This window comes from Olea europaea, unplaced genomic scaffold, assembly GCF_002742605.1.
Source record: "Olea europaea var. sylvestris unplaced genomic scaffold, O_europaea_v1 scaffold1224, whole genome shotgun sequence".
Classification (NCBI taxonomy): Eukaryota; Viridiplantae; Streptophyta; class Magnoliopsida; order Lamiales; family Oleaceae; genus Olea; species Olea europaea.
In genome coordinates this window covers 100,729-123,319 of record NW_019229669.1, presented here as the reverse complement: position 1 = coordinate 123,319, position 22,591 = coordinate 100,729, and the positions used below count along the sequence as shown (strand labels likewise).

Here is a 22,591-nt window from a genome sequence, read left to right as displayed (position 1 = left end):
GCACATCGAACCCTCATTACTTGTCAACAGTATGCATCCCTAACCTTAAAACTTGCTTTATTGTCTTTATGTCATTTTTAAGAGGTGCAATTATACTCATCAGCATTTGTTCCAACAGTTAACCATGATATCAATTTATTGAATCTGATCTGTCACGATGAATTGGCAACATTCATCCCTTATTTTTAATCCAGCCCTCTCGATGATTTTGTAATGTCATCAGTCTTTTGGTGTAGTTATTGAATTTAATATTTCATATTGTGATCTCAAAAGAAATGTAGAATAAGAAGTCACGCTTGTAAGTGAAACATATGCATTCTTACTTAAATTTTTCGTTCTGAGATGGTAATTGACTTTTTATGTGTAAGAAACGTTGCTTGGCCTGTGGATGAGTTTAGCTAAGAGAATAGGAATGAATATACAATTAGTTTTTACTTCAAGAGAGGAAGATAAGAGAACTATGATTTAAAATTTATTGCATGATATCCAATTTACTTTAAAGCTTATTATAATGTATGTTGAATATTGAGTTTTTTGTGGCAATTGATACCCAATTTACTTTGAAATTTGTGTTTTGTGAATGTTGGATTATTTTTTTCAGGTTGGTTTATTTAATATTACGAGGGAAATGATGTCGATTTTTTTCCCCAAAATATTGATCGTTGACTCTAGTTGTTTTAGAAAGACTCCAGTCTTTTTAAACGATTGCAATTGTTTTGAACGACTCCAATCGTTTTCCTACAAATATAAAAGAGCAAGGGCATTGGCGGGACACATGTCGCAAATTTGTATCGTCCTGTACTTTTTTTAAATATTATGTTGGGTCGTGATGCGAACCCCGTAGCAACGTTGACTATAAAACCCACAACGAGATTGACAAACCTAAGAAAGCCAAATTAATCCAAAGTTTAGGATTAACCCAAAAGAAAGTCGAACCAAAAAACCCAACAAGAACGACGCTTGAAAGACCCCTTGATCACGCAATCCAAGAATTAAATCCGGTTGTTTGAACGCCACAAGTTAACAGTTGATAAGCTCGAAATTGTTCGATGAAGAACGATGAAGAGAAGACAATACGCCTCACTTTAATTCAATATCAATAATGTCAAAAGATTTTTAACAATTGAATGGAAACTCCTATTTATACTAAACCTAAAAATTAGGTAAAAATCGTGCAAAAGTCGAGCATAATCCCCAAAATATGGAAAAGAATCAAAATTTAACAAAATATGGAAAATTGCCAAAATTGGAAAATTCGCCAAATTTTTTGCTAGTGCGGCCGCATGATGTATTTCCATGCGGTCGCATGGTTCAACAAAAAATCCCAATTTAAGTTTCGGTATGCCACTGTATGGCCGCATGGTGTTTTTGCTGTGCGATCGCATAGGCTTATTTTCAGCCTCCGGTTTCGTTGCTTGATAACAAATTGATCCAAGTTGATTCGGCCTTTAACCCGAATATGAAAGTTGCTCCATTTTGAGTCCCGAACATAGTTCTATCAATGGTTTCTTGAACGAGCAATCCCATCGCTTGTTTCACTTGCTTTTCCCTTGATTGTGTCATTGGTCCACCATCGACTATCAACGGGTCTCGTCTCGCACTTGCTTTCGTCAGGCTCAACTCCTGGATCATATCAGGTCGTTGGAAGGAAGTATGGGACAGTCAGATTTCTCCATTTTCTTCACTAAATCCACCATTCCTCTATTATTCTTCTTCTTCGTCTTCTTTCTCTTCCTTTCTTCTTCTTTTCAAAAATCTAAAAAACTGAAATCTCGAATTCGAGCTGCACTACATTGGAGGGGGTTCATTTGTGCTCCTTATAAGTGAAAATTTTCTTTACTTGTGATTTATTTCTCACGTTAAAATACATTTTGTTTCATTGTTTACTCATTTATAATGTTAATGATAAACATGATTGCTTGGACAACTTTAAAGACCAAAATGGTCAAATATTACCAAGGTTAATTTTTTTTATAATTATAATGATTTAGAAAATTTTGGTCCTTTCTGGTTCACTTATATTCGAGTTGCAGTACATTGAACGGGGTTCATCTGTGCTCCATGTAAGTAAAAATCTCTTTACTTATGATTTGTTTTTCGCGTTAGAGTTCATTTTATTTCATTGTTTACTCATTTATAGTTTTAATGATAAGTAGAATTACCTGAGTAACTATAAACTCCAAAATGGTCAGATATTACCAATATTGAAGCTAGCATGGAGACTTGCTCTCCGTGTCGAACGGAGACATTAGCTACGTGGGAAATTCTCTTCATCAAGTACGAAGAAAACATAGAGTTTCTCCATCCTAGATAGAGAGAAATGATGGAAATCTCTCTCCATCTAGGATGGAGAAAAATCGAGAAAACTCTCCATCCTGAATCCCATGGAGAAAACTTTTCGTGGGATGAAGAAAAATTGGAGATTTTATTTTTGAACCGATCTTACCTGAGATCACAAATCCCAAGTTTGTTTATGAAGAGCGGATCTAATTGTCGAATAAGTAAGCATAAAAAATTAGAAAATTCTATTTTGTCAATAATTGGAAAATTTCTTTTTCTAGATCTTAATTCGAATAGAAATTCCGGAACTATGGATAGATTGTGGCACCAGCCAGGGTATTTCTTTGAGTCCTCGAAATGGGATTAAATAGAACATAATTGACTGGATGGTAGAGTTATGGAAACGGTTTTTTTTTTGTTTTTTTCTCATTTATTTTTTTTTTTTTGTAAAATTTGTTTTGTTCATGTTGTAAATAATTTTTTTCGAAATAAAATTCTTTTCAATTCTTTTCTCTTCACAATAAAACTTTATTTTTTCAATTTTGATTAGGTAATATTTTTATATTATTTATTTAATTTTCGTAACTTTCTTTTATTTGATTTTTTTATTATATATTTTTTGAAAATTGTTTTAAATTTTCTTTTTTCTTCATATTATAAATATTTTTTTCGATTTAAAAGTCTTTTTAATTCTTTTCTTTTTATTAATTTTTTCAATTTTAATTAAAAATAATATTTAATTTTAATTTTAATTATTTCAATTTAATTTAAAAACTTCATAATATTCTTTTTTTTTTTGTTCTTTCCTATTTTTGCCTGCAATTCTTTCTTTTGTTCTTTAATTTGTTAAATCATTTATTTTCTTTTCTTTATTGATATTGAATTAGATGAAACAAAGTGTTGTATGAGAATAAAGAAATATTGCAGTTGAGGTGGATGGAGAGTTATTTCCATCCAGGATGGACAAGAGAGAGAATCCCATGGAAAGTTTTGTAGGATGGAGATAAATCGAAGATTTTATTTTTCATTTTTCATTTTTTTTCCTCATTTATTTTTTTCTTTTTTAATCTATTTTGTTCATGTTATAAATAATTTTTTTAATTTAAAATTCTTTTCAATTATTTTCTCTTCATGATAAAACTTAAAATTTTCAATTTTAATTAAATAATATTTATATATTCTTTATTTAATTTTTGTAACTTTCTTTTGTTTAATTTATTTTTTATTAAATATTTTTTGAAAATTGTTTTAAAATATCTTTTTTCTTCATATTATAAATATTTTTTTCTTTCGATTTAAATTTTTTTTAATTCTTTTAATTTTATTAATTTTCTCAATTATAATTAAAAATAATATTTATTTTTAATTTTAATTATTACAATTTAATTTAAATTTATAATAATCTTTTTTTTGTTTTTTCTATTTTTGCCTGATTATTTAGTTTTTTTTCTTTATTAGTATTAGTTTGAATGAAGTGAAATAGTGTGTGAAAATAGAGAAATATTGCAGTAGAGGTGGATGGAAAGTTTCCTCCATTCTCTATCCTGGATCCTACGGAGAAAACTCTTTGTGGGATGGAGAGAAATCAAAGATTTTATTTTTCGTTTTTATTTTTTTCTCATTTATTTTTTCTTTTTTTAATCTGTTTTGCTCATGTTATAAATATTTTTTTTTTGATTTAAAATTCTTTTCTCGATAAAATTTAATTTTTTTAATTTTAATTAAATAATATTATATATTTTTAATATAAGTTTCGTAACTTTATTTTGTTTAATTTATTTTGTTTTTATTATTATTTTTTAAAAGTGTTTTATAATTTATTTTTTCTTCATACCATAAATAATTTTTTTCGATTTAAAATTTTTTAAATTCTTAATTTTATTTATTTTAATTTAATAAAAACTTTATAATAATCTTTTTTTATTTTTGCTGCAATTTTTTTTGTTCTTTAGTTTGTTAAATCATTTAGTTTCTTTTCATTATTAGTATTGGATTGGATGAAGTGGAGTGGTATGTTAAAATGGAGAAAAATTGTAGTGGAGGTGATGGTTGTAGTGAAGTGAAGTGACGTGCGAAAATAGAGAAATGATTGAAGACAACATGACGCCGTTTTAATTAAATAGTATTTATATATTCTTTATTTAATTTTCGTAACTTTCTTTTTTTTAATTTGTTTTATTTTTATTATATTTTTTGAAAATTTTAAATTTATTTTTTCTTCATATTATAAATATTTTTTTATTTGATTTAAAATTCTTTTTAATTAAACTTTGAAAAGTTTGAAAAGGTTTTCTCCCTTTTTGATTCATGTTCTAATTACGTTTTTGCAATCTTACAGTCAAACTCCAATAACAACAAAATTAGGTTTTGGGAAGAAAGTTAATACATGAAATTGCATTTAACACTTTAAGCTATAATTTAGGATTCTGCATGGTACTTGTTAACATAAAACCCATTTTTAATGCAATAATGTAGATATTGTTATGTTGTACATATTGGTGATATTTAATTATTATATTCATAGTATGGATTAGAGGCAAAGGTTGGGTGTGCAAAATCATATGTTAGGTTGAGCTAATATATATATAGAAATATATTCCGCATTAAAAAATTTCCCACATACTTTTGTGCTAGGAATTGCCTGGTACAGATATATGCAAATTCTCAAATGTTCATATGAAGAATAAAAAATGTATAGAGAAAATTGATGAAAAATAAGTTAATTTCAACAAATTTATGAATACCTTTCAAATTTATAAATAAATTTTTCTAAAACTTACATACACTTATTTTAAACATTAACCATTTAACGTGCAACACACGTTCACTCACTAGTATTTTAAAAAGGACTATAGTCATTTAAACGACTAGAATTGTTTTCCTTAAATGATTTTAAACGACTAGAGTTGTTTTCCTTAAACGACTTAAGTTGTTTAAAAACACTGGAGTCGTTTCGAAAGACTTGTCTTTCTCTATGAATTTGTGATTATATTTGGTATTTATTTCTTCATCATTCAATGCATTTCGTTTAAATATGTATATGAAGACGAATTTTGTTATTTACAATTTACCATGTTCCACTACACGTTGTTCAAGTATATCATAATCAATTTTTAAGTATACGACTTACAGTTGATTATGATAAGTTAGCCATCATGTATAACAAAAGAAGATATGTCATCAAAATTTTGACCTTTTATACCGTGTTTGATTACATCTATTTCATCTATAAACATATAGAATTACGAACTTCATTATATACAATTCATTGTGCTTTACTATACAATATTCAAGTATAGCAGTTTTAGTTTTTATGTATACGACTAACAAGTAATTCATTAAGTTAGATCATCATGTATAATGAAAAATGAAATGTCAATTAAACTTCTAACATTTTTTTTATCATTCTTGATTTGAACCTATTTTCTTTAAAACCATATAGGAGGACAAACTTCGTTATATACAATTTATCGTGTTTTACGACTTACAATTGATTGCCATAAGTTAAATTATCATGTATAATAAAAACCGAAATATCAATCAAACTTCTAACATTTTAGACCTTGTATGATTTCAGTCTATTTCATTTAGAAACGTCTAGGACGATATTGTATTCGATTCTTAAGTATATGACTTACAATTAATTTCATTAAGTTAAACCATCACATATGATGAAAACTAAGATGTCAATTGAACTTCTAGCATTTTAGATCATGCTTGATTTCAACCTATTTCATTTAAAAAGTATAGAAAAACAAACTTCATTATATATATTTCGTCGTGCTTTACTACATGTTGTTTAAGAATACAACATTCGATGTTTACATACACGACTTACAATTGATTTCAATATGTTAAACCATCATGTATAATGAAAGACGGATGCCAACCAAGCTTCTAACATTTTAGACCATGTTTAATTTCAACCTATTTCGTTTAAAAATATATAGGAAGACTACTTTCGTTATATACAATTCATAATGCTTCACTATACAACGTGTAAGTTTTATCATGTTCGATTTTAAGTATACGACTTACAATTGATTTCGATAAGTTAAATCATCATGTATTAAAAAAGACGAGATGCTAATTAAACTTCAACCATTTAAACAGTGTTTTATTTCAACCTATTTCGTTTAAAATCATATAAAATGATGAATTTAATAATTGTGCTCCATTACAGAATGTTCAAGTAGAACATATTTGATTTCTAAGTATATGATTTACAATTAATTCGATAAATTAAACCATTATGTATAATGAAAGACAAGATGACAATCAAACTTCTAACCTTTTAGACCATGTTTGATTTCAACCTATTTTGTTTGAAAATGTATACGAAGACGAACTTTGTTATGTACTATTCATCGTGTTCCATTACATACTTTTCAAGTATACCGTATTCAATTTTTTAAGTTTATAACTTACAATTGTTTTTAGATAATTTAAATCATCATGTATAATGAAAAAAAAGATGTCAACTAAATTCGAGAGTGATAAATAGAAAATGACTCTGATTGTTTAGTCATTTTTGCATGAAATAACTGCAGTAATTTCGAATGATTGGAGTCATTTTTTTTTAAAGTAGGCTTTGCAAATTGCGATCACGAGCCTTTGAGAAATGAAAAATGAGTGCCATCTTTTTCAAATATTTTCCATTCATTACTTTTACCTGAAAGTTTGAAGAAAGGTTATTACGGTCATTTTATGTTAAGGGCATTTGAGATATATCAACATTATAGAAAGGATAGTTTAGACATTTTAATTTAAAAGAGGCCTTAAAAACTTATTTGAGGTAAGTTAGGCCTAAAAAAGTTTTGGATGGCTTGACTATGACTTTTAAAAAGTTCCCCAAACGTCACCAACTTTTGACACTTGTTGCACTTTTATCCCCAGCCTTTAAAATATAAGATTTACATCCTCAACTTTCATTTTGATAGCACTTTCATCCTCGTTGGATGGTTAAACTAGTTAAAATTTCTTCAACGGGATGTTTTGCCCTTATATACAGAAACTAAATAGAAAAAAGCAAGACACAAAAATTGAAAATTGGATGGCCATCACCATTCACACTCCATTGGGAGTATTTTGGAGGCGAGTAGGAGAAGATTTTATCAAATTAGAAATTCTCAAGGTGAAATCAAACTTTTAGGTTAAAGGACAATTCACATGTAGCAAAATGGTGGGATTTGTCCCCTTAAGATACTTCCGTAAAATGGTGGCTGTTTATTCAAACCAATGTTGAAATCTATATGCTTATTTTTTATGTTTTAATTGGATCGAATTACTCGTTAGAATTTAATTGGCTTTGACACCATATTAAGAATGAGAATTTCATCTTAAAATGTTAACTTTATTAAGAGGAATAGTACAAATCCTTACATATTAGTCTATATTTTTATCTTTATTCAATGTGAAATTTATCCTTTGACACAACGCTGTAAAAATTTTATTGTCTCAAATCATTGTCGATACATCATGCAATCAGAATGAGTCAGACCATAATTAGTTCTTACAATTTGGTATAAGAGACATTTTCTCTGCTTGTACAAAAGAAGTGTTGCAGGATTAATACAGGTGCTGCTGTGGCAGATCTGTCTGGTCAGCCTATTTTTTTTGGCCATTGTCCAACAGAAAACCGACAAATGTTATTTGTATTAATTATGGCAAATCTCCAAGAGAAATAATTGAAACCCAATGCTCTGCAGAGCTTGAGCTTTACACCACCACCCGCTTTGTTTCTGGTCAATTGTCTCTATGAGAAGGAATCTAAGTTGCATAATCAAGAAATTCGCGATTTCAAATGCTAGGGTGGAAGTTGAAAACTTGATGAAAAGAATGATTTCTGTTTGTAGAAGATGAAAATGGCACGGGAAATCTTGGTCTGGATGAGGCTTTGAAGGGTGAGGCTGGTTTGCCAATTGAGCTGACAGTGACTGAGAAGGCAGATATCATATAATGAAGAAAGTCAACAACACCATAATCTTGAGCTTAGAGGATCAAATGCCACACCAAATGTTACAGACCAATACTGCCTCAGAAATACGGGATACGTTGGAAAAAATTTACATGGTTGAGTTTCTCTGCCTGATAAAATTTAATTAAAGCAAAAGTTCTTCGATTTTTGGATGGTGGAGGGAAAGATTTGAGATGATAATGTAGATTCTTTCACAAAATTGGTGCAGGATTTGGAGAGCATCGAAGTGGAAATTGAGTAGAGAGATCAGGTTGTACAGCAAGGACACTTAATTTGTAGGGATAGATTTGAAAGCAGAGGGGAAAGAAATTTTATCAGGAGAAGGGCTAATGCCAAAAGGTAGGCCTCAGAAGAAAAACTGAACTGGAGGAACGTCTAGATCGAAATCAAGAGGGAAGCAATAGAAGAAGTGCTAGTTGTGACTTCCAACATACACAACTTCCACACAAAGTAAACACGGGCAGTGGTAGATTTTCAGTTGTCCCTATTTCTAGCAAAGTGAGAATCAACAAAACCCTTAAGTACCACACCCTATTTACAAGTACTAAATGATAAGCCTAAGTGTGATGAACCTTTCAAATACCTCAACAACCATTTTAAAGCAACCCAATATTCAGGTCCAAGGTTGGCCATGAATCTACTAAGTGTACTAATGGAATAAACCATATCAGGCCTAGTGCAAACCATGGTGTACATTACTGATCCTACTGCATTAGCATAGGGTACATTTTCCATTTGTTTAATCTCAGATTCATTTACCGAGCATTGGTCCTTAGTTAGTTTAAAATGGCTAGCTAAGGGGAGAGTTACCATTTTAGCATGTTGCATAGCAAATCTAGCTAACATTTTATCAATAGAACCATTATGTTTTAAATTTAGTGATCTGTTTCTCCTATTCCTAGTTATTTTCATTCCCAAAATTCTTTTAGCATGGCCAATATCTTTCATTTCAAATTCTTTGCTTTGAGATCTTTTAATATCATTTTACCATAAGCATGTTTTGCCCTATTAACAGTATATCATCTACATATAGAAGTATGAAAGCAATTGTTTTCTTAACTAAGTTCAAAGTAAAGATAATGATCAGATTCACTTCTTATGAAACTAACAGTTGATACAAAATTATCAAACCTTAAGTACCACTGCCTAGAAGATTGCTTCAAAGCATATAGGGATCTTTTTAAAAAACAAGCATGTCATGTTAACAAAGCCATGTGGTTGTTTCATATAGATTACTTCATCAAGATCACCATGCAAGAAGGCAGGTTTTACATTCATTTGTTCAAATTCAAGGTCATAATCTGTCACAAGAGCAAGCATAACTCTAATAGTAATGTATTTAACTATAGGAAAAAATTTCATTGTAATCTATGCCTTCTTTTTGTCTAAACACCTTCGCTACAAGTCTAGCCTTAAATTTTATAGGCATTTTTTCATTATTTCCCTCCTTAACAGTAAATATTCATTTACAATCAACCATAGACTAACCTGCAGGTCTAGAAACTAAATTCTAGGTCTTATTTTTCATTAAGGAGTTCATTTCATCATTCATAGCAGCTTGCCAATTAACATATTGTTGACTGCCTACTGTCTCTTTATAAGATTTTGATTCTTTAAAAACTAGATCTTGATAGGAAAGTACAGTAAGTGAAAGGTAATCCTTATACCTAACAAGTTCTCTTATCTCTCTCATAATCTTGTCTCTAGTCAATTGATAATCTCCCAAAATCCACAGGCTGACTTTCTATGCTCTCTTGAACATTTCCTTCTTCATTTTCTTGAAGATCAGAAGCATCTTCTGCCTCTTCTTCCACCTGTTCATATAGAACAAGTTCCGGTGAAGTACCAAACTCCACTTGCAATCTGGTCCTATCAGCTTCTTCAACATTAGGTTGGCCATTTGATTCAATATTCTCTAAACAAGGCATTTTTGACTCATCAAAAATAACATATGTACTAGTGATGATTTTAAAACCTTTAGTTTCCATACTCCAAAGCCAATATCCATTTATACTATCAGGATAACCTAAGAAAACACATTTACGGGCCCTAGGTTCTAACTTACCTACACTCTAACGGGAGTAGGTAGTACATCCAAAGATTTTTAAGTATAAGTAATCAGGAATATGGCCAGTCCATTGCTCTTCGGGTGTTTTATCACCAGGAGCATTTAATGGTGTTCTATTAACAATATATGAAGTTTTCATCAAAGATTTACCCCACAGGACTTTGGAAACACCAAAACTTATAAGCATACACCTCATTTTATCTAGCAAAATACTGTTCATCCTCTCAACAACTTCATTTTGCTGAGGGGCATAAGGTGCAGTCCTATGTCTATTAATTCTCTCTCTACTATAGAACTGATCAAACTCTTTATTGCAGAATTCTAAGCCATTATCGGTTCTAAGCACCTTAACCCTCTTCCCAGTCTAATTTTCCATCAAGTTTTACCACATTTTAAAATTTTCAAGGGTTTCAGATTTTGGTTTCAATAGGTAGACCCAAGCCTTCCTAGAGTAGTCATCAATCAAGGATAAAAGATATTTATTTCCTCCTTGAGTAATAGTAGATAAAGGCCCCCACAGATCTGCATGTATGTACTCAAGAATAGAGGTGGTTCTATGATTTTCAGTGTTGAAATATAGCCTATGCTGCTTACCTAAAGTGCAATTTTCATTGAAAGGCACTTTATATATTGAGTCTTTTCCAAACACACCTATCTTGTGAAAAATCTGTAGATCTTTCTCACCAACATGGGCAAGTCTCTTGTACCATTTTAAAGTAGCATCAAATTTAGCACTGGAAGATTTAGCAGCTTCATTACTAATTATACTGGCTTTAAAAACATAAATTTCATTTCTTTTCACTCCCTTAAAGATGATAAGTGAACATTTAATCACCTTTAAGTAATCATCACCTATTTTACCTTGCAGGCCTAAATCATCCAGGTTACCCATTGAAATAAGGTTCCTATTTAAATCAGGAACATATCTAACCTTATCAAGGGTATAGATATATCCATTCTCAAATTTCAATGTAACTTTCCCAATACCCTCAACTTTATAAGCTATGTTGTTTCCCATTACTACCTCTCCTCCATTAATTTTTTTTAAAATCTACTAGCCAATTCTTCCTAGAGGTCATGTGAAAAGTACAACCAGAGTCCAAAATCCATTCTTGAACTTGATTTCCTCCATCAACAACATTAGCTGTATTAGGGTAAAAAGTTTGTTCAGTTACTGCATAGACATCCAAAGTAGTAGGTTCTACCGCGTTTCTCTCATCCGCTCTTTTACTTTTCTATTCATTTTTCTTTTTAGAACAGTCTTTTATAAAGTCTCATGTTTTTCCACACCTATAAAATTTTTTATTTCTAGTTTTGGATTTTGATCTACCGCTACTTTTAAGCTTTCTCCTATGAGTGGTTCCCTAACTTCTTTGACCTTTCTGAGTAGAATTAAACCTGGATGGGGTCCTAACTCTAACAAATGAGTTTTTTGTTCCAGCATTATTTCTCCCAGATCTAATTTCAAGATCCTTACTCCTTAAGGAGTTTATTACTATGTCACGTGTAAGATTGTCTCTTCCAAATTCTATTGCTACTTTTACTTCTTTATATTCTTAGGGATTGCATTTAAGAGTACTACATCTTTGTATTCTTCTGAAACTTTATCACCAGCATTAGTTATGTCTTGAAACAGCTTATTAAAGTTGTCAAGATTATCTTCTAAGTCCTTAGAGGGGTTAATCTTAAGACTAAAAAATTTTTCCAACAAGAACAATTTATTTGGTAAAGATTTGAGCAAATAAAGTTTCTCTAATTTTTCCCATAATGTTTTGGCATCATCATACTTACCAACTTTTCTCAACACTTGATCAGATAAGTGCAGAATGATAGAAGTATATGCAAGTTCGTCATCTTCATTCTGTTGATCAGTTGACATAGTTTCAGGATATTCTTGTATTGTTGCTTTAACAACCTTTTGTTGAACTAAGAGACCTCTCATTTTATGTTGCCAAATGGGGAAATTCCATTTTCCATCAAAAACACCAAGTTGAAAAGAAGTATTTGTCATTTTCAAAACAAGAAATAATACAAATTACTTCAAAGATTTCGAAAAGACTAGACAACTGATCAATCTTGAACAACAAAAGTGTTTTGACCTTCACAAAATTTGAGAGGATCAAAAAATCACACAAGAGTATATAGCAATCGAATAAGAATACCATATTTACGTAAACAATAAAGACACATGGTCTCAAAAAATCAAGGAAATAAGAAATTGAGTACAAATTACTATCCAAAATGATCAAATTCACCAGGATTTCGTGAGAATCATGTTCTCAAATCAAGGCTCAATTTGAACATCCCATGGAAAAATACAGTAGACTTCAATATCAAGTCACACAGATCCAAGACAAGACAAATAAAAAGAACATATACTTATCACAGAAGAGAACAAAATCAATGCTATGGGTATAAAAAAACGCAAACCAAAGGGTGGTTCATAGAAAATTTAACCACCAATCCAACCATACATTTAGAGGTCAAAATAGATCCATTTCTTTCCAACAGCAGAATCAGCAACGTTTAGGTCTAGGGGCCAATCCACCAAGAATGTAATCAACTTGGGATCCAACCACCGACCAGACCACAAAGTCACCCAAGACTTTCAGATTTTAACACAAGAAAATCAAATCCGTAAGTGGGACCCTTAGATGGAAACAAATCCAGATCTAGGGTTTCACAAAATACCAATCGATCTTGAGATAGAACTCAGGAAATTAATTCTCTAGGTTTCAAAACTCAATCGAAGCCTAGAACTCACAAGAACACTACTCTGATACCACTATTAACTTCAAATCATTACAAGAAAATTACAAATCTGGGAATACACTGTAAAAACCCACACACTAACACCACTAGACATCAAGATTGGTGACGAAATTAGGCTCAGATCATTGTACCTTTCTTAAATCATCAAGGATGTCCTATCTCAACCATAGAACCCTCACAAGTCATGAAAACTATGGGTTGCTACAATGGACCGAAAACAAAGGACTCAATAACAGATTTTCACTTTACTCACATAGAAGCAAACTCTCAGATTTTCAATCTCACAAAGAGAAGATGATTAACTCACAAAGAAAGAGGATGAATAGACATGAACAGAAAAACTCAGAAGGTTTAGAAGGCCGGAGTGAAGAGAGAATGAAAAGTGTCCCAAATTAGGGTTAAAGACCCATATTTATAGTAACACACAATCAACCGTAGAACTGTATCTTCATCCAACGGTCCAGAGCAACGCACAAGATTTGGGCCGATTTCGGGTCATGGGAGTGGGCCTTCTCAAGTGAAGTTACTGGGCGAGGTTAAGTATATTGTCGGTCACTTTCTCATCATTGCCTAAACAATGGGCTGGACTGGCATCACAACCCAACAAAAATATCTTTTAACTATCGTTTCCAACTTCGTGAACACGTAAATTTCCTTCTTCAAAACACCAACTTTAGAATCCCCAACAATTTCCCATGGATTGTTGACGGAAAAAGCAATCCATAGGGTAACGTCTTTTCCGTCTAGATTTCGTTCAAGAATTCTATCACATGGTAATTGGAATCCCATTGCTTTGGGTTTTAAGTAATGTGTGATAAATTTTTGATCAGTGGGTTTAAAAATGAAACCTGGTGGTAATGGGAACGCCATACCTTAAGAAGAGTTGAGCAAATTTGAAATTCTCGGGATTTTTAACTGTAGAGGGATTTGAATTCTGTATCTGAGAGAGAACGTGCATTCTTCCTGGGATCATAAAAACACTTTGCTAAAGTTGGCATTCAAACTCTGTATCTCATGATCAAGATCAAGAAAGTAGAAAAAAGTCAGTTTTCCAACCTTTAGAAGGAATGGTGGATAATGAAACTTTCCATCTTTATTTATTTATTTATTTTTATACAAGTTTTAATCAACAGTTGTGCGATTGTTTTAAATATTTTTCAATGCACAATTTGAAATATGTATCAATTTCTTTTTTTTGCCACGCGTCATATTAATTTAATTTTAAATATTTATTTATATCTAGTTCAGATAAAATTTCAGCACCAGCTTAAAATATGTAATTTGTTTAATCTTGTATTTATAAATTTATCTATATATATATAATTAATAAAGTTTCTTAATTGGTTTTCGGATAATGACTTATCCGCTCAACCACCAATTCAATGACCCTAGACCCCAATATCTTCATCGAGTTAGGAGTTGAATCTATTTTAAAATTTATGCGCTAAAACAAGTTATATACATAGATATAAAAAATATAAATAAAAAAACAAGGTTGAAGATTGGTTGGAAATAATCGTAAACCAAAATAGCTTGGGAGCTCATTGACTCAGCTCGTAAAGCTCAGATCCATGAGTGACGAGCCAAGCTTATGAGTGGCTCATGCTTGGTAGCTTGAATTCTATCTCTTGAGTTGAGCTTAAGCTCGCTAGTTGATTTGTATGCTAGCCTCGAGCCACCATTAAATCCTTTCATTATAAAATCTATTTTTGAACACAAGTTTTAAAAATTATATATTTTTAATTTTGGCACCATATTAATAATCAATTTTGTATATAGTTAAAAATACTTAAAAACAATAAAGGTTTGTGGATCACTCGGCTAGGCCTGGTAGAGCCAAGCTCATGAATGAGCTGACTTGATTGTATTCACTAACCAATAAATCTTTTATAATTTTTCTATGCCCATAATTAATGGCAAAATTTAGCCCTTTGTTTGGGATCCCTTCTCCCAAAATTATGGTTAAGAATTCAATTGTTATACAGTCAACGGGCCCCACTATGCCAGCCATATTTGATTGCTTTATTTATCGTCAACTAAAAATTTTGAGAGAGACCCGGTGCCTCTAACTTGTTGTATTCAATATTCTTAAAATGCCTGCCGTCTTTTTCAAAGAAAATGATTGCAGTTGTTTTTCGTTTATTACTTTTTCCTGAAGGTTTGAAGAAAGGGTAATATGGTCAATTTATGTAAAGGGCATTTGAGGTGTATCAACAATATAAAAAGGATAGTTTAGACATTTTAATTAAAAGGAGGCCTTAAAAACTTATTTGGAGTAAGTTAGACCTAAAAAAGTTTTGGATGGCTTGACTAGGACTTTTTTAAAACTTCCCCTCAAACGTCACCAACACTCATTGCACTTTTATCCCCAGCCTTTAAAATATAAGATTTACATCCTCAACCTTTCATTTTGATAGCACTTTCATCCTTGTTGGATGGTTAAACTAGTTAAAATTTCTTCAAGGGGACGTTTTGCCCTTATACATGGAAACTAAATAGAAAAAAAAGCATGATACAAAAAATGAAAGTTGGTTGGCCTTCACCATTCACACTCTGTTGGGAATATTTTGGAGACGAGTAAGAGAAGATTTTATCAAATTAGAAATTCTCTGAGAGAAATCAAACTTTTAGGTTAAAGGACAATACATATGTAAAATGGTGGGATTTGTCCTCTTAAGATGCTTTGTAAAATGGTGGGATTTGTCCTCTTAAGATGCTTTGTAAAATGGTGGTTGTTTAAACAAACCAATGTTGAAATCTATGTACTCATTTTTTTATGTTTTAATTGGATCGAATTGCTCATTGAAGTTTAATTGGTTTTGACACCATATTTTTACTGAGAGTTTTATCTTAAAACGTCAACTTTATTAAGAGGAATAGCACAAATCGTTATATATTAGTCTATATTTTTATCTTTATTTAATGTGAAATTTATCCCTTAACACACACCCTGAAAAAATTTTATTGTCTTAAATCATTGTCGAAACATCATGCAATCAGAATGAGTTAGGCCATAATTAGTTCTTAAAATTTGGTATAAGAGAAACAGTTTCTTTGCTTGTACAGAAGCAGTGTTGTCAGAATTAATAGCCCTTTTTTTTTTGCCATTGTACAATAGAAAACGGACAAGTTTTATCTGTATTAAATCTGGCAAATCTCTAAGAGAAATAATTGAAACTGAATGCTCTGTAGAGCTTGAGCTTTACACCACCACCTGCTTTGTTTCTGGTCAAATGTCTCTATGAGAAGGAATCTAAGTTGCATAATCAAGAAATTCACAATTTCAAATGCTGGGGTAGAAGTTGAAAACTTGATGAAAAGAATGATTTCTGTTTGTGGAAGATGAAATGGCCCGGGAAATCTTGGTCTGGATGAGGCTTTGAAGGGTGAGGCTGGTTTGCCAACTGAGCTGACAGTGACTGAGAAGACAGATGTCATATAATGAAGAAAGCCAAGAACACCATAATCTTGAGCTTAGAGGATCAAATGACACACCAGATGTTAAAGATCAATACTGCCTCAGAAATATGGGATAAGTTGGAAGAAATTTACACAGTTGAGTCTCTCTGCCTGATAGAATTTAATTAAAGCAAAAGTTCTTCGATTTTTGGATGGTCGAGGGAAATATTTTAGATGATGATATAGATTCTTTCACAAAATTGGTGCAGGATTTGGAGAGCATCGAAGTGGAAATTGAGTAGAGAGATCAGATTGAAAGTAGTAGGTTTTAGGTGGTTATTCTAGGTGAAAAAGACACGAGGTCATGAAAAGCCCAGTTACAAGGCTAGGCTTGTGATAGAGGAATTCACCCAAGTGGAGGGAGTGGATTATTTTAGAACTTATTAATGGGAAATTTACATAAATGTCACTAAAATTGAAAGCGCACAAAAAAAATTTCATTTGCACCAATTTCTTCCAAAAATATCACTTTTTCTGCGAAATGTCCATTTTACCCCGTTGTGAGACATTTTTAGGACCAATAAATACTTAATTTGAATATAATTAATGGTTGGATGTGATGATTTGTTTTATTTATTTTAAATATTTAAGACATTCATGTTATATTGTATATTTCATTGTTAAAAAAGGGGGTGAAAACTTAGAAAAAAAAAACACACACAAACGCTTATGAATACAAACCCTGCCTTCTTCTTCACCATCTTCGTTCCATCATCGACAAGGGAAAACTATTTATCAATCTCAAAAGTGAGCTACTAGAAAAATTATCTTTTCATGCCATAATTTACTACTTTAAATGTTTGATACAACATGGTCATATATTAATTGAATTTTATGAATCTTTTATTCATTGATGTGTTTTATTTTTAATATGTTTTTTAAGGGAAAAAATAACAACATCCTCTAGAAAATGTGAAGGAATCCATATTTAATGAAGTATTCAGTTATTCCTTCTTTATGTGGGAAGATATTGTGATGTTGTAGTTGAAAATTTGTTATCACCATTAGTGTTTTTAATAATTTCTTCCAAACAATCAAACACATGTTTTTAGCTTTTTTGAAAATTATGACACTTCAACTGTCGAATAGTATCTTTGAAATCGTCGGGTGAGACATTTTAATTGTCGAACTTGACATTTAATAAATGTCAAGATAGATAATTTAATTGTCGATTTCAATACCTGAAAACTGTTGTCACCCTTTCCTTTTTTGGTACTACATGAATCTACATGTCAACATATGGAATTTATAAAACATGTCAAAAAAATTAAATTGCTGATTTTTTGAAAATGTATAAAAGGCCCTCCAACTCTATGCTTGTTCAAAATAATTCAACCTACTGCTTCAAAACTTTTTATCACAATCCGCTCAAAATGATAATTTTTATCCCCACCAACTAAATTATAGTTTGTAAATTGTAAATAATAGACTCAAGTGACGCATAAAGGGTAAATATTGCTAATATTAAATAGTATTATTACAGAAATGTAGATTGAAAATAACCGAGAACTGGCAAAGGCTCGATCAGTTTGAACGTTTCGTTGCTTCCCGCGGACGAACTCATTAAGTCGACGTAATGTAATTGATGAAATGGTTTGTGTATGTGAGAACTTGAAAGTCTCTCAATGCTCCTGAAGTGCTTTATATATAACGGATAATGACAACATGCTATTTATAATCAACTTGAAGGGAGGAATCAATTATGGTCATTTACTACCCAACCACAAAGTCCAATCTCATCTAAATTTAGTTGGTATGATGGTACAATAAAATAACTGTACCTTTACCCCCCCCCNAAAAAAACTCCCCCCTTCCCCCCCCCCCCCCCATTTCCACATAATTACTAGGATATTGTGACTCTTAAATCATGTGAACGATGGATTCAAGTTTCATGCAACTCACATAATGTACTTTGTAAATTAGTTGTAACATGATTGTCATGGCTTTGGCATAATTATAAAAATGGCTTAACAACTTAATCCAATAAAAAAATAAACTCTCATTGACATCCTTGTGAATTAGTTGTAGCATGGTTTCTTGAAATGGGAAAATTTTAATGGCTAGTCATCTTAACCCAATCATCATTGACGAATGACTTTGTAATTAATCCGGAAATAAGAAATTACGGTCCAAGTAAACTAGGAACTCCTACACAACATGCTCGTGCCTTCAATACAAAACAAATTATAGTGTACATAACCATTTATTATTTGCAAAAGCCATGCATTTACCAATCCCCACACTACTGATCTTTAGTTATCGCATTACAACATTCAAACTAAAAAACAACAGACCAACTTCTAGCAAATTAGACCAACTTCCTCAACCGGGTATTTTTTGAAACGAGGAATTCAAACTCTAGCGAGAAAAACACAAATTAGATCATGATAAAACATAGAAATGTAACACGTAATAAATCGAACTCATGCCTGCAGTAAGGTGAACTGTCAAGAAAAATCGACATCAATCGTCGGTATGGACAGTTCATCTATCGATACCGACGGTTAATCTCGACATATGCCTGAGAATCTGTCATCTCTCGAGATTGGCAGAGCTGAACCCTCAAGAACGCCAGTTCAAGTAGGCTGCACACTTTAGCAATCTACTGAAATGTACACATGAGACATAGAAGTTCGACATCTACAACATCATTTCTAAGCAATGCAAAGACATTTTGTAAAACGAAAATGGAATTACCTACACTTGGACTTATCCGAACAACCTTGCACTATCATACACACACGTGCAAGAAGCAATAGTAAAAACCTTTGTCAGAAGTTATGTTTCCCAAGAAGTAGAAATCGAAAAAAATGGAGCTATAAATATACAATCAGCAAAAATCATGATAATGACTAATTATTCACCTTCATTACATGTTATATTTTGCATATGGTCGTCACATTTCCTACAAACCAAAATTGGCTACGAGCTAGAATGATCAAATTGCGACCAATAACTCATTTTACAGTAAGATTGTTGGTTACTAGATTGAGATCCCAAAAACCTTTTGAGCTATATTCTTGACCTAAATATCGAGATTCTAGTGAATATTTTTAGCTATATATATTTACCACATTTCCATTTTGCCACATTAGTTTTGCCGTTTGAAATTAAAGAAAACAAATATAAGCAACCATATCTTTCAGACACTACAATTGACCAAAGATTAATTTAAATCTAGCCAAAGGAGCTGATAAAATCCACAAAATTAACATTCCAGAATTCCCCAACTAATTTCCTAAATCTTACCAAACATTGAATGGTCTCAGTGGCTAAAATAAGGTTGTCATGGTCTTTAAAAAAAAAACAATGAGAAAGACCAGCACCACCATGCCGCAGACCACCGCTAGAAGCGGCTTTTGCAGATTTCTTCTTCTTCTTACATATAGGAATTTCTGAGTTAGGATTTCGAAACCTTCTATCGTCCAAAGAGATGTATTTAAGTGATGAGAGAGAGACCTAGTGCAAATTCGGTAATGATTATAAGAACTGATTTTTTATCGTTAGAGAGAAAAGTGGGTCCCACATGTGAGTAAAGAAGTCAAAAATGACGGCTGAAATAGTGAAATAACGATCAAAAAATTATTTTTTTTTGAATGAAAAATTGTTACCAAATCGGACTTAAATAGTTATGTTAGAGCATTTGATGTGATGTTTGAAATTTTTGGCAATATTTTTCCATCTAGTCAAATCAATTTTTAATGAAGGACATGTAGGGTATTTGAATTATCTAGATGGGCAAAAATGTCCAAAATTGTTCAAAATTAACAATCTTGCAAAGATTTAAAAATGATGACATTTTTGTAAATGCAAAGTCAAGAATTGACTATTTTGGTAATTTCCACTTTATTCACCTGACTTTTGTTGTCAACGGTAGCTCAAATGGTCATCGAATTTGGAACAAACGGATGTCGCTACTGTTCTCCATGGTGAACTAAAAGAACAGATCTTCATGGAGCAGCCACCAGTGTACATTACAGCAGAAAATGAAGGTAAGGTTTGCCCCTTAAAATGTGCATCTACTTATTGCTGTATGTAGACAATATGCTAATTGCAAGCCAATGTTGAATAGAAATTTCAAAACTAAAGGTTCAACTGAAATGTAATTTTGAAATGAAAGGTCCGGGGCAATCCAAGGAAATCTTGTGGAAGGAGATAAAGTGGCTAAACTTGAAGAAGATGACGGTATCTCAATGGAGCTATTTTCACAAAGCCAAGAAAATTGAGTTTAAAAGAATCAATGCTTGACGCACTTTTCATTCACCAGTGGACCTTTTTCTTCGTACTGTGGCAGAGTATGTGCTGATGTTGAATTCACAAACCAAGAGAGGATAGAAAGCTGACAGTTCCCTCCGTGGATCCGTCCGAGTCAAGTCCAATGAGCGCAGCTGAAACTTGTTGCTCAAAAATCTGAAAATTTATTTATTCAGATCTGTTGATATCCGGAATACAACATGCTGTAGAGAAGTTCGCAAATTTCAACCCTGTTTTCCTGGTCATTTGTGGTTCTATGACACGAAAGAAAATGATTATACAACTACATATTACAGATATTGAAATTCAATTTCACCAACTATTCCGTTTCTTTTATGTACTATGCCTGCATTTAAATTAAGAATTTGACGCCACCCACATTGAAATTCCAAATAATTGCAAAAATCTGCTTCTGAAGTAAAAACAATTAATTGTTGGGGTTCAAACTAAAAACACTGAAATATATTATGCGAACAACATAATTCTTATTTCACAGGGTTTAAACAACTTCACAAGAAAATCAGACAAAATTGATCCTACAACTAAATTCATCAAAGCATGAATAATCGAATCACCACTAAACAACATTATGTCCAAATCCAGTCAGTCGATTCGATGTCGTCGAAGGAAATCATTCTCAGAAGGCAATTTGAAAAATCTTCATCCAACTTATCTGACGACGCACCGTGGCAACTCATAGTAGCTCCAAAGTTCAGCTCCTTATCGTCTAAATCTTTATCTGTGCGGGCCCTTTTTTCAGTTGGGCGTTCGAAACTTGAATTCCGTTTTTGAGATTCATGAATGTCTTCTACTGTTCCAAAACCAGATTGAACAACAAGATCAGTCTCTTCTTGATCCCAAGAAATTCGACAAATGGCATAATCCGTGTTATTCACTCCCTCCAAAGAACTTCCTGCCAGTGTATATTCATGCATTATCCAACGACCCTTCTTCATATTTGTCTCGTCTTGCTTCAAATCGCCATTTAATTTGAACGTAAACGACTTCTTGACGCCAATGACTTCGCCCTTGCAATTCTTGATATCCTTCGGCACAGATTTTCCGCCCCATGTTCCACAACCGGCCACCCTAACAATATGTCTTCTACCTATCTTTTCCAACTTCGTAAACACGTAAATTTCCTTCTTCAAAACACCAACTTCAGACTCCCCAACGATTTCCCATGGATCATTGTCAGAAAAGACAATCCATGGGGTACCATTCTTTCCATATAGATTTCGTTCAAGAATTCTATTATATGGCAATGGGAATCCCATTGCTTTGGGTTTTAAGTAAAGTGTGATCAGTTTTTGATCGGTGGGTTTAAAAACGAAACTTGGTGGTATTGAGAATGCCATAGCCGAGCGTGTAAGAAGAGTTGAGCAAACTGGAAATTCTCAGAAGGGATTCGAACTCTATACGTGAGAGAGTATGTATTTCTCTGGAATCACAAACAACAATTTGCAAAGTGAAGAAGAAAAAGTTTTCTTTGAGACGAGCACATGATTTCTTCAACAAATACCTCTATTTATAGCTGAAATAATCACCTTATCATATTGCTATTGTTTTTGGTCTATGATTCTGTTTTTTGGTAACTTTTGAAAGATAGGAAGTCTCAAATGTGAAGGGACTGTGTCTGTGAGTGTGGTGTATTTATTATTACTTCAACTTTTACAAATTATTTCTTCAACGGGCTCAAATAATTTTTTAACAAATATTTTCGGTTTTCAAAAGTTAATTATTTTATGAAAGGATGACACGCAGTCAAACTTCTAGAAGAT

The 22,591-nt window shown here is 32.0% G+C and overlaps 1 protein-coding gene across 1 annotated transcript; it reads right to left on the bottom strand.

Moving 5' to 3' along the window:
- Window positions 1-21,397: 21,397 nt before the first annotated feature.
- LOC111374259 lies at window positions 21,398-22,087 on the bottom strand. The gene has a single exon (XM_022996913.1). The coding sequence runs from the start codon at window positions 22,085-22,087 to the stop codon at window positions 21,398-21,400; it is 690 nt and encodes a 229-aa protein (XP_022852681.1).
- Between the last annotated feature and the right edge of the window lie 504 nt (window positions 22,088-22,591).

What these genes read in the sequence shown, in the direction of transcription:
- LOC111374259 (XM_022996913.1), bottom strand. Translation starts at nt 22,087, where the DNA reads ATGGGATTCCCATTGCCATATAATAGAATTCTTGAACGAAATCTATAT.